Source organism: Gymnoscopelus microlampas (assembly GCF_963454915.1).
Source record: "Gymnoscopelus microlampas genome assembly, chromosome: 12".
NCBI classification, from domain to species: Eukaryota; Metazoa; Chordata; class Actinopteri; order Myctophiformes; family Myctophidae; genus Gymnoscopelus; species Gymnoscopelus microlampas.
Genome location: NC_139949.1, coordinates 35,689,864 through 35,704,078, shown reverse-complemented (window position 1 = coordinate 35,704,078; position 14,215 = coordinate 35,689,864). Strand labels below are relative to the sequence as shown.

General features: G+C 41.0%; 1 protein-coding gene across 1 annotated transcript; it reads right to left on the bottom strand.

Annotated features, from left to right (window-relative positions):
• Window positions 1-2,039: 2,039 nt before the first annotated feature.
• Window positions 2,040-2,351, bottom strand: LOC311056740 (E3 ubiquitin-protein ligase RBX1-like; the record flags this gene model as incomplete). The annotated part of the gene is made up of 1 exon (XM_084073547.1): window positions 2,040-2,351. The coding sequence occupies one exon, from the start codon at window positions 2,349-2,351 to the stop codon at window positions 2,040-2,042; it is 312 nt and encodes a 103-aa protein (XP_083929673.1).
• Between the last annotated feature and the right edge of the window lie 11,864 nt (window positions 2,352-14,215).

Sequence of the window (14,215 nt, the reverse complement as noted above, 5' to 3'; positions counted from 1 at the left end):
AAGCACAGCTCAAGACCTATTTCTTCACTCTTGCTTTTAGCTGATTCTTTGGTTGATTTTTAAGTCCTCACTGCTTTTGCTTTATTGTTAAATTGGTTGTAACTGTAATTGTATTCTTGCTCTGTAAAGCACTTTGAGCTGCATTTCATGTCATGAAAGGTGCTATACAAATAACGTTTATTATTATTATTATTATTATTATTATTATTATTAAAAGTAATTAAATTGTAACTTTAGAAATGTGCATATATCCTGTATACACTTACACTGTATGTTGGTTTGTTAACTGTTGAGTGAGAATTCAACGTTGCACATTAAGCTAATCATCCGGGGACCCCCAAAAATAATGCTGAGACCCCCCTGGAGGTCCCAACCCCGAGTTTGGGAACCATTGGTCTACAAAATTGGGTTAGGTCAGTATTTGTTAGTGATATTGAGTACTTTGAGGCCAATCTGGAACAGTGTGGAAAACAGACAGACACACAAAACATTGAATGTTGACTCCTTTATATAAATATCCTCAGGATAGTTTTCAGAAATATGCTTAGAAACCTTTTTCTTTTCTTTTTTCGTCATTGTTTTAACTAGCAATTGTTTTAAATAAATGCAAGTGTGATGCCCGTTGGAATGCATGCCCCTTCGGTTCTGCATTTTGTATTCTGCCAGAGTTACAGACTTGTAAGGGTCCATTTGGCTTCTAACTATCAAATCATTTGACATTCCAGACCCCACTTTGAGAACCACTGAGCTATGTGCAATTCCTGGGAATCAAACCCGTGTCTCGCGCAAGGAAAGCTAACATCTTAATCACCAGCCTAGGGGAATTCCCCTTTGGCCAGGAGAGATATTAAGCTTTTGGTCATCAGGCTCTGAGCCACTGCTGCTACATATGCTGCTACATATGCATAGAGCAGACAAATCCACCACCATCTACTACACTGATCCACTGAACCACCTATCAGTCAAGCCCAAATATGGAACCGTGTGGAACTCCATATTTGGAGATGAGTGCACGTTGAGTTTACAATCTTATTGCAGCTCGTCTGGACGAAGCTATCACGGTTGCTGGAGATTTGTCAAGGTTTTCCTTTTTTTTTTAAAGAAAAAAAATCACAGGTGGTTCACACAGGAAATGTCACCCAGGCCCTGCAGTGGATTTGCCTGGATTTTCTTTTCATCCGTTTTCCTTGCAGAGTCCAACACAGTACTTTGTGGGATCGGTTTCTGGTCCCAAGTTGGCTTTTTTTTTTCTTGGGTTCCTTTGGGAAGCTAGTAACGGGTTTGGGGTGCAGTTTATCATCAGTAATAAGCCATTAAAGAAGTTAGCTCTTCCTTCACCATATCCTCCAGGGCAATACACGCTGCTGCTTGGCAGGAACCCTCACCTCCCACTTCTTCACAGGGTGCAAGAATCTGCAGTCAGGTGCCTGAGGAACTTCCGATCTTCCTATAGTTTGTTCACAACAGCAAGTCAGCTCCTATATCCAGGCATTCCTTCCATGCAGCACTCTAGCACTTCATTTCATAGCCACTGTTCTGCAGTTTGCTCTGATTAACTTGCCGCTTGAGTCATGTTCGTTTAGAAAAGATTTGTTGGCTTCGTCCAGACTTTTCAGTCAGAGAATCTTAATATTGTTCTCAGTGATTCCAAACATGGGCTGTGAACCAGTTTTTATCGGTCGAGGTGACACAAGAGTAATCCTGTTTTTAGTTTTTGTATTGTTTTTCTGTTTTTTGTTTTGACCTTTCCCACATTTAGATTTTTCTTCACAAAGAATGAGAAAAACAATTGACCAAAATCTTTCAAAAATAGTGAAAATAGCAGATCTACAAGCTCACACCACATCGCGATTGCGGTGTGAGCTAGACATCGACTATTTTCAACAATTTATTTGAAATAGGGCAAGTGATTAATTCATCTATTTGTGTGCGTTTGGGTCCCGGGGAGAGACAATTTTTTTTCTCTTTTGAGTTTATCTGAAAAGGTTTAGGAACAACTTCTTTAGATGTTCGATGGCCCTTTTTTAGAGCTAGCTAAGTTAGATTCCATACTTCTGATACTCCCATTCCGTATTGTCCAGAGGGCACACCTGCCTGGTCTTTAACCAGCGTGAAATACAGTGGAAGTGGTAAGCGTGGTTGCACACACCCCAGGCAATTTTGCACTCCTCGGCTCCTTGGCTGGCCTGGCACTCGATGCATAAATCCATGATCTGATTGCGGCAGATAGCACAGTTGTCCACGACAATGTCCCAGGACCACATTGCCACAGCATTCCATTTCTTTACTTCGATATTTTTCTTGTTGCTTAACTTGCCAGTTGGTTTATCAACTTCCATAGCTGTTGCCATTTTGACAATTAATTTGGACTTGGATTGACTTGCTGGCGCTGTTGTTTGATCAGAAACAGGGACGCTTTGGTGCCTGCATTGAGCATGTGCTGGCTTAAATATCGTGAGGCAGTGTTTGATCTTGTCATCATGATGTGTCAGTCTTGATGATCTGTCATGATGTGTCAGTCATGCCCAAATATGGAGTTTCATGTCAGGTGTACCCAAATATGGAGTTCATGAAGTATTCTGGCAACAGTGGTAACTATAACCAGCAGGACGCACCAGCAGGACGCACTCGTGAATGCCTTTTTAACAGCCGCTCCCAGATTTCGTACAATGTGAAGAAAGGCGCGAATGGGGGTGTCAATCACTGTAAGTTATTCGGACTGATTGGATGCGCGTAGGTCTAAACTCCGAAGTGGAACCACACACTTACTCTGTTGTCTGCTGCAGGGCCGACTTAAGACCTACCCAGTCCCAGTGCTGACCTGGAGGTCTGCCTGGTACACTTCTTGTTAACTGTCATTCCTCTGCCAGCCTGGAGGCTAGGCCAAGGTTGTTTCAAGACGTTGCTTACGGAAAGGATCTGCCAGCAGCCTACTGTCTTCTGTGTCTACAGTATGCTGACTTAACTCGGCCAACTCAGGATAGACAACCTGTGGGGTGATGCGTTTGGCCGCCCCATCAGGAGGGTACTTAGGGTCACAGAGTCTGAGTCAGCAGTGTCCAAGCGGTTGCTCCCTGTGCTTTCTGCTCTCAAGGGGATGACATTGTTAGCGAAACAGTCTGGCTGTGCTTGTCGAAGAAGGGCTATCTTCTCACGAATGGGTTGGAGTCGGCTGCCCCATGCGGGATCGAGATGTCGGGCTTCTATGATGTCTACCAGAGAAGGTAAGGGAGTACTGGGCATAAGATGCTCCAGACGTAGAATCAATATGAAGGTGAAGATTGGATTAGTTATTTTTAGTGTGTTTTTACCGTTGGCTGGCACCTCAAAAGGACAGGTGTGTGCTGCACTTGTTTGAACAAATGTTGTATTCATGTCATTACTACCAAATGTCCCTCTGACTGTTTGGGGAGCCAGGGAAAGCGAGAAGGACACCGCCGCCCCATGTAGCCCTTGGAAAAGTGCAGGATTCATATGTTTTCATCTTGGCTGAGTTCTGTTGAGGCCTGGGGCTGAGGTCGAGAGGGCGAGCACATTGGCCCAGCAGCTCGGGCAGTCCATCCTCAGATCACAATCTGCTTGGTGGGCTCGTCCACTGTGCTAGCAGTGGTGTTCGTCCCTGATCCAGCTCCACTTCTGGAGCTGTTAGGTTAAATTTAATCTGAATTTAATTATCACACAATTAAATGAATTAAGATTATCTGTAATCAACTGAAAACAGGAAATGCCTATCTTCCAAAATCTCTGTCCGTCTGTAGTTCACGTAACTCGAGAACCGTCAGACTGACCGACTTCAAGCTCGGCGCTGACGACCCGAGGGAGCGCCGTGCCTGCAGCGTCAAGTCGTCGGATAGGCCGTTGTCCAGAACCGCTGATCCGACTGCTATGCCCATATAGGCATGCCCAGATATGGGGCCGACGCAGACCGACTTCAAACTAGGCTTGCGTATCGTCGAGGACCCGAGGGTGTGATGCGCCAAGTGGGAAGTTGGTTGGTTCAGCGGATCTCCAAAAAATATCAATAGAACCGCAAACCCCGATATAAGGAGTACTCTGATGTCATCAACATGATGTCATAGACTGGCCCAGACTCCATCCATATTTGGACATGCCTGACACGGAGCTCCATATATGGGCATAAAAAAGACACAGACAGTGTCAGACAGACAGACAGACAGACAGACAGACAGACAGACAGACAGACAGGTACGCTTACTCTATAAACGGGTGCAATGGGTGTCCATAACCGGTTGGGGCATGCATTCCCAACTTGTTCATCCTCGTTCTCGACCTACATCGTTCCCGACTAGTCCTTACGATAAATTCGGACAGACCCTCTTCTAGACAGCTCACCTACTAGGAGACAACACCTTAATATTGTTGCCTATACCATACCTAAAATCGGTCCATTTTACAGGACCCATGTGACCCACACACACAGGTGCCACCTGATTCGCAAGTCAATTGTTTACTTTGTAAATTGATTTGTTCCGGGGGACCCTAATATGAAGTCTGGGGTAAACTAACCGGCAAATAATCTCTGGTGCATAGATGGCAGCAGTGTGCATGACGTGTAATTGATTAGGTCTTCAGAGAAATGGTAAGCGGCAATAATACTTTGCAAGCCTTGGCATGTCTTGTACTTCAACAAAACAAGTTAATGACTGAATTAATTCCCAAATTCCCAAGCTATTTCCCAAAATGTGTGACACATTAAAAAATATATATTTGTACTTTTTGTCCTGTAAGAATATATTTATGCCAATACTTTTGTACTTTTACTCAATAAAACAATTTAAGCAGACACCTGATTGGTTCAGGGACCAGTTTTTGTTTGCTTGCGCAGATCAGTTCATTTCTAGAGAGAAAGAGAGTTCAAAGCATGTTTCTTGGGAATATATTTTGGGAATGTAAAGCCTGCCCACCTGACAACAACTGATTTCTGATAGCCACTGTCAGTATTGCATTCAAGGCTTTCCATGTCATTCTCTTAACTCATGGCTTTCAAATGCAGAGAGGAGTTGTTCAACTTGTTTTCATTCTTCACTGCTTGGTTTGCATCATCCCTGCTAACCAATGCTTACCTATATTATGTAGTAATTTAGACCCACGCTGGGATCGAGTCTTGTCTGGGTCCTGTCTACTAATTTCCCATTCAATTGTATTTAACATGCTTTTGCTTCATTTAAAGCTGCAATATGGAACTTATTTTAATGAATAAAATGTTATTTTGACCAATCTGTATGGATGTACAGTAATACAACATAACTAGCTTGTGTGCGTGTGTGTGTGTGTGTGTGTGTGTGTGTGTGTGTGTGTGTGTGTGTGCGCGCGTGCGCGTGTGCGTGTGCGTGTGCGTGTGCCTGCCTGCGTGTGTGCGTGCGTGCGTGTGTGTGTGTGCGTGTGCGTGTGCGTGTGTGTGTATGTGTGTGTGCGCACGTGCGTGAGCTAGTGAGCGCGCACGTGTGTGTGTGTGTGATCGCTGGACCGATCAGTGAAATTTGTTGTGCATACTGCCAGTAGGCCGGCTTAGTACCTCCACCACCTCTACCTTTTTCATATTTTATATTATATATTTATAAAATCAGGTGCCAAACCTTTCCATTTTAGCTCAAGCTTATTTTTGCTATAATAATGATGCAACTCTCATTCAACATTGCTCCTGGAGAACTCAGACAGTTGCATAGCAACAGCACACGTAATACAGATCTCCATTTTTATGAGCCAGACAAAAATGGACTATGACTTGCAGTCCAGTGGTGGAAAGTAACTAAGTACAGTTATTCAACTACTGTACAATTTTGAGGTACTTTTATTTTCGATACTTTATACTTCTACTCCACTACATCTCAAAGGCAAAGATTGTACTTTTCACTCCACTACAAATCTGTACATTTAAGTTATGATTTAATTTGCAGATTTAGTTTATTATAACAAAACAGACATTAACTACTTAAGCCCTATTTTATACTTCGGCTATTTGAGAATAGCAGATCTACAAGCTCAATCTACAAACGTGTTGAATGAAACTACCAGGCTTAAATGACTTGAGTAACTACCAGTCTCCCCCAGTCTCCCCCAAACATGTTCATTTGCTATAAAAAAAAACATTTTACATGATAACGAGGAAGAAAAGATGTTGGCTTACATCAGACTATAACTGGCTAATTGACTGGTTAAATGTACAGTAAAGGCTTTATATAGAGTTTACAATAATTAATAAGCAATTATTTGCAATTGCTTATCTTTTTCCAACTAATGTTTCATTCAGCATTGAAAAAGTACTAAACTTGACAACTTGAAACCAAATGGAACCAAATGGACCCTTACAGGTCCATTTGGTTCCATTTGTGAACTCTCAGAGTTAAATAAACACTGAGGATTTTGGATTGGTGTCTCAGAGATTTAGAGGGTTTGTGGTCGTATATTAAGAAGGTTGCAAATCACTGGTGTAGAAGAGATGTTTGCCCCATAAACCTGACTCTGACTTCATTCCAGTGATATCATGACCTTCTGAAGTTAACTTTGAGAGACGGCGTTCAGTGGTGTTTCATGTGTGTGTGTGTGTGGGCTCCCTGACAATATTATGCTCATTGTTTCCAATGATGATCTTAAGAAACACATGTTGATACACACAGGAGAAAGGGCTTTAATTGTACTCTTTGTGGCAAAAGTTTTAGTCAATGCTAAAGATTACTTTTTGTTGCTCTCCTTCATGGAGCTACTTGCGGATTATACCAGGGTCAGTCCACCTTAGGTGAACACGCACTGACCCTCTGTACCTTAATCCCCATGTATAACGCACAATCTTTTTTTTATTTTTATTTTTTTATTACTGCGCTCTTTTCTCTCTAAGCACCTTAGCGTCTATAAGTATATCATGCACAGTATACATACATTGCTGCTATGCTCAGGCACCTTAGTTTGTCTCTTATCTCAGGTACTTTGTAAATATGTAGATAACTTGTTTTTGGCCTTCTATTGTTCTCTGTTGATCTCCTTCCCACTTAACCCCCTACCCCTCTTCTTTTTCTCTCTCCCCACTCTTCTTTCTACGGAATTTAACGTTGCGATGGGAGTGTTGTACAAAAACGAATTTCACCCACTTTTTTACCTTGTAAACCTGTGATGTGACAATAAACCTGATTCTGATTCTGATTCTGATTCTGATTCTGATAAAAAGGGGAGGCCCTGTCTGACTCACCCCAAATTGTGGCATCTCTCTCGTTTCAACTGTCTGGCAAACATCAGTACATAACAGTGACACAGCCAAATAAAACTGTACAGAGCATCATAGCATAGTGCAGTACAGCACATCATAGTACAGTAGACTACAATATAGTGTAGTATATATAGTATTGTCTTGTGCAGTACAGTATGGGAATGTATTTGTTTATTCAGTTTTCAGCATGATCACAGGTTTAAAAAGACAGGTGCCATTAAAAACATTGAATTGTTTTTTAGCTGATTACAATATAAAACTTCAAATCTAAAAAAATCCAGTTGCCTATCTAAAAATCTAATAACCTAAAACACAAATCTAAAATCCATATCATTTAAGAGTCTGTAGATGTATGCGATTGGTGATTTCTTGTATCTTGTAAGGCATATTGGAATGTCCAGTGCATTTGCGTTCCTTGTTTGGCAACCAGAGATCTCCTTCCTGAGGGGGGGGGGGGGGGGGGGGGGGGGTAGCCAGCAAATAGTATTAGTACAGAAACTATACTGTACTAATAGAACAGTACAGTAACCAGGTACCCCTGGGGGTCTGTTAGAGTGGAAGCTCAAAACAAGAGTCAATAGCAACAGCACAATAAGCTGTGTGGCCTTGGCCAGGAATATTTGCCAGATTTTTCATGGGCACAATCCAGATACTCAGCTGTGCTGCTCATCCCATAAATGTACAGTATGTGCCTTACAAATGGGGCATCCTTAAAAGGGGAATAAACAGGCTTTCCAGTGGTATAAAAGTTTTTATTGCGAGGAGCATTGTTACAACAGCAAAATAATCTACCTCCTAAAACCTCCCAAAACAAACTAATTGAACTACCTCTCGGCCCATCTTTTTCCATCCCATTTTGCTAGCCTAGGATGGCTCAGGGTAGAAGACAGGGTTAAGCAATACAAAATGGGATTGGCTTTCAAAATAGTCAATGCGACTTTGCCCTCAATGCCCTCAATACCCGCATCTGACTAATACCTCTAAAAAGTGAGCGACACACACAGCCACAACACTAGAGGGAGCGTGAACAATGATCTGGTAACACCCACCTTGCCACCTATAAAACAAATATGGATAAATTATCTTTTTACAGCACTGCCAACCAAGTGTGGAATGCCCTGACCCCATCCCTTAAAAATATGGTTCACTGGTTCCCTTTAAAACAGGCCTGAAATTCCACCTTCCAGGAGGCCAAAGGGGGAGGTAATTATCACTTCTCCCTTAGACATGTGATCACCCCCCCCCCCCCCCCTTTTTTGTTCTTCTACTCTGTACAGAGTGTTTTATATTTGTGATTAAGTGATTTGTGATATTTTTGATGTTATGTTGAGTAATTGAATGCATAGGGCCCCAATGGAAACAAGACTGCAAGGACCTTTTTGGGTGTTATCCTTTCAGACCAAGTGTTTGACTGTAGGCTACTTGTGCTGTTTTGCATTTCTGTCTAAAAAAAAAATATTCAATCAATCAATCAAACCCAACGCAAGTGTCTGAAGTTTTTGTTTTATGTTTTATATAAATCAATTATTGATATAGTTACATCATGGAAGGGGGCTGGCTGAGGGTATTTCTGTATTAAAGGTTATTGTTTTCCTTCTTGTTATCGTCCCAGCATGACTGCAATGGCCAGCAGGTGGTGCTAAGCTGCCTGACATCTTTTTACTTGCACTTGCTGTTTGCAGACAGAGGATGGAGCTCAAGATCCCAGGTGGAAATAGTAGCCTAGTGTTGTCATGGTTTTCCTGTATCCTAGAGACGCATCAAACTCTGTCCACGCCCCCCCCCCCCCCCCCCTGTGACTCTTTTAATTTATTTTCTTTCTCTTTCTCAGACTCTTTTACTTTCTTTTCTTTCTCTTTCTCTCTCCCTTTCACAATCTCTCTCTGTCATCTCTGTCTCTCTCTCAATTGAGGTCTCTCACCCACATATAGGCACATTACACACACACACACACACACACACACACACACACACACACACACACACACACACACACACACACACACACCCTGCTTGTCTTCCCTGCTTGTTTTTTCCTCTCTGTTTATTTACGTCAAGGGTAATCATCATATCACATGACTTTACCATCACATGACTTTACCATGTAGCCAGGATACGGCTGATGTAACATTATGTAAGCTGTTGTTATGAGAACCATTGTTTCAAGGTGACCATGATTGATCCCACTCTTCAACGGTGTGGCTATGGCGATGATGAGTAGATCCCACTCTGCAACAATGTGTGGCCTAGTAGTGAGTAGTAGGCTATTTAAGTTACATAACTATACTACAGGGAACATTATGACACTGTTATGGAAACTAAGTCAATATTTTTCATTAGGTGATGTATATGGTTACTACTAAGTTACTGATAAAACATGGAGGATATCACCACCAGCAGCCATGAATGCCTCCTATTGACACATTTAGGTGCTTAGAAAAAAAAACCTCATTTGGCTTCTTTAATGTCATGTGTAGCTCAGTGCACAATGGGTGATGTTCGGAATGGGGCATCCTGGTGACTCACCATACTAGTGCATGTAAATAATGCTAGCCCTTTCCCACAGCTGGTCCAGGTTCAAATCTTACTCTACTGCATGTCTCTCTTCTGCCTTTCCTCTCTGTTCACTCTCCTATCAAAATAAAGCACAGATCTTCAAAGTCACACTGTGTAGCCTCTTCAATTAAACAAAAGTTATTTTTGATATAATCTTTCACTGGTATACATTTCACAATGTGTGTGTGTGTGTGTGTGTGTGTGTGTGTGTGTGTGTGTGTGTGTGTGTGTGTGTGTGTGTGTGTGTGTGTGCGTGCGTGCGTGTGTGTGTGCACGTACAACCACATGAATCTCAGTGTCCCTATTCTATGGAGGACGTTCGACGAAGATATAGCAGATCTACAAGTTCACAATGCATTATTACAGCACAACGCATTGTACGTTTGTAGATTTGATGTAGAGGGACAAAAGGAGCAGACCTAGTATAGACCCCTGGGGGGTTCCATTCAACTAAGTATATGGGGTTTAAGTGGTTAAGCTAAAAACCACAGAATGATAAACCAACTAAAGGCCAAGCCTTGAATGGCAAAGCATGTGGGTCACATGAGGGGACCCAGTGGTTGTGCGTGCCAGATTGGTGGCCTGCCCAGTCCACTGGCCGGGGGAATAACTGCACAATCAGAAAGCCTGGAAATATCTGTTCCCTAAGGGACGGTTGAAATGTTAATGCTGAAAAGAATGAGCCAAACCATGATCCAAGGAACACGTATCCAAAACAGGAAACATGGTAATTCGTGAAGCAATGATCCAAAACATAACCCAGAGAATACTTATCATTGTTTCCAAATAGGTCACATACTGCTGATTTATTTAATTCAGAGGACACTTGAGCGCTTTGCACAATTGAAAACAGACTACATTTAATAGCTTTTATATTTAGACAACTATTGTTATGACAAAGAAGGACACGGTCCATGCATCTGTTTTACTGCACAAAATGACTTTCAACGACAGAGATGTTCAGTTATGAGGAGAGACGCCATCAGGAAAACAGAAAATACCAACAAAAGGCATGCAGATTTGTTGTTGTCTCCAAACAACTTGCTGAGTGCATCACTACCACACACACACACACACACACACACACACACACACACACACACACACACACACACACACACACACACACACACACACACACGCACGCACGCATGCACGGTCTATGCCTGGGATTGCTTGATTGCTGTGGAAGTGGAAAGGCAGAGAGAAAATGGAGTTGGTATCCCTCAAAACAGAGCTGTTCTTTTAAACAGCAGAATAGAGACAGGACAGCCCTTTTTAAGTACTTCATCTAAAATTAAGGTACAACTATAATAATCTGTAAAGCTGCCAGTTTGAAACATAAGCTTCCAACTGGGGTAAAAAACAATCAAAAAAGTTTTGCCCAAATAATACCATGTTATTTCACCGTTCCCATAAATCTAAGCACAAGTCCCCGTGCCTCTTTGCTCTCTTCATTCTGCTTTAATCTTGGCCATCTTTTCATTATAATTACAAAGCTAGGTAAAAAGGGGTAATTTGGGATTTGATGATTACTAATTAACAAGGTACTTGTTCATTAGCTTGTCCATTTAGGAGCAGCTGACGCAGTCTTTTGATGGCTGTTTTGATGTCAGTATAATGGGAGGGATGTGGTGGCTGTCTGGTGGTTGGCTGCATGGGGCCAAGGTTCACCCTTTATATGAGAGACCATCTGGGTTTGAGTCATGAAAGTGCACACTGTCGCACGCACACATAATATTTTCTGTATAATTCCCAATGTAATAGTGTATTATCTTGGCAATTGGTAAATTACTTAAAACATCAAACATTCACTGAGTCCATAAAGTCAGACTTAGTTTCCAGGATGAGTAGATTAACTTGCAGGCTGGGTGCTTAATGGAAAGAAAACTCCTCTATATGTCCCTCAAACTGACATACACGGTATGTCATAGATTCAAATTGTGCTGACAAGGGAACAGGAAATTACTCTTTCAAAATGATTTCCTTTACATGAGAAACTCTATCCTTAAACTCTATCCTCTATCATTACATTTTAATCTAACCTGAAGATGCAGGACTGGAGAAACAATAAACTATCTTTTATTACATTTTCAATCACATTTGCATTAACAGGATAAGAGAGCTTCACAACAACATGCAACGTTTATGTCATCGACCCCCAAAATAATGTATCTAGTCATGGTTTATATTTTGTGCCAGGGACCTACCTACAAGACATGTGTTCCACATTTTTCAGATGTTTTGAAAATGTGAGCCTGTAGATCAGCTATTTTCAAATAGCTGATGTATAGTTAAAGTGGCTAAACTGATGGATGCTATATTAACTTGTTTTGCTGGGGACCCCCTGGAACCCCCTCACGGACCCCTGGGGGTCTCTGGCTCGCCACACTTTGAGAACCACTGCTCTAGTCTGTTTACCACCATCACCTTCATTACAGCCAAGGCTGAGTATCGCTCAAACAATAATGTTGTTTGCTGTCCTTCCTTTTGCCTTGGCGTCAGTGCACAGCAAAATTACTGCACTTGAAAATCTGATTATAATAACTTCAGTGAGGTCACCATGAAATAAAACCCATTTCAACATTTAATTATGAATCTGTGTCCATAAGATTTGAAAACATTTGTTTCCCCCAAGCTTATGCAAGTGACATTTCCATCATGATTAAAGTTCTGTAAATCTCCTAACAAGTGAAAAACAATGATGTATTCTTTTCAATGTGGGCTACCTTGGTAACTTCTCATGGTAATAAAGTCTAAGCCAATAAAACTGCAGGTCTATCTGCAATGAGAGCCAATAACAATGTAACAGGCGCCAAAGCGCGCTTCTATTTGTGTCTGGTGTGGACACAGGGTACTTTTGTGCCTGAAATGTTGTTAGTGATACAAGCCCTCTCAATGTCACATTCCACCATACATGTAAAAGTACGTTTATCATAGTTCTAATATTATCCGAGTATAAGACAGACCTTTATTGATCTCACGGGGGCTAGCTGAGTGTATCTTGAGGATCGAAGGTTAAAGGTAGGGTAAGTGATATTTTTTGGTTAAAACAAAAAGTATTTTGTTAAAAGGTTAGAATACTATATTCTGATAGTAATCATTGCTATATAGTGTTTTTTCAGTAACAGATGTCTCCCTGTCTCTCCAGCTCTTTAATAAACAGAAAATACATTTTTCGGTAGGTGTCAAAATCTCAGCCAATCAGGAGAAAGTACCCAAGCTTAATTTGTATAGTGTTCCAGTTCCAATTTTGCCTGCTCATTTCTTAGTGTCATCACTTCCAATTTCACTTGTTTAATCTGTATCCTGATTGAGTTCTCTGTCCTGGTTGGATAAAATTAGAAATGAAACTGAAACTGAAACAAAAATGCATTTTCTGTTTAATAAAGAGGTGGAGAGACAAGGAGACTCCTAATACTGAACAAACACTCTATAGCAATGAGTACTATCAGAATATAGAGCTATTTAACAATTATTTTAACCAATGCAAATCACTTACCCTACCTTTAATTATTAAGCCTATTATTGCTCAATTTAAATTATCATATGCTAATTATTATACAGGCACATTTGAATTTGTATATTTATGACAGACAGACAGACAGACAGACAGACAGACAGACCGACCGTTACTGATCTCTAGGGAAATTCAGGTGTCATAGCAGTACTGCAGTAGGCATGATGAAATACAGATGCAGGTGAGAGTAGAGAGATACAAAAGAACTTCAGTAATTAAAAATAAGATAGAAATGTAAAAAATATCTATAAAATAGAAGACATAACAACACGTCCGGCCTGGTCATCTGCAATTGGACTGACCGCCCCGGGTTAGTGTAATGTTAATCTCTCAAGACAGATTCAAAGCTCTGCATCTGATTCAAAATTCAAAGGGAAAAAAAATGTTTTCCCTTTTTTTGTGGATGGGCTCCCAGATTGGCGTAATGTAGTGTAGCCTATGAACCATTTATAGATATAAATCAAATGTATGTGGTAGGCATAGGCATATGGCCTATTTTATTTATTATTCTTTTATGCCATTTTGTCTTATTCAGTTTTTTATTATGATGCACAATGTGACTGTTAAGAAGCTTCACTGTCTGTATTGTATGAGAATGTGACAAAAACACACTAAACTATTTCCAAAGACACCTGCCCTAAAGCATATCAAACTGGGGGTCCTTAAAAGGTTGATAGTAAACAATGGTATAAATTAAGGGTCAAAATCATTCCATTTGCACACTCTCTGAGACTGAGTTAAATTATTATGAACATTGATGATTTTACAATGTAGTTTGGGGTCCCAGAGATAAAAAAATGTATCAAAAGAGGGTTTTTGACAATGGTTCTAAAAATGAGGTACATTGCAGTATTGATGCTTTTACTTCATTAAAACATTTGAATATTTTTTCCACCTATGCAAGGCAACAACATACC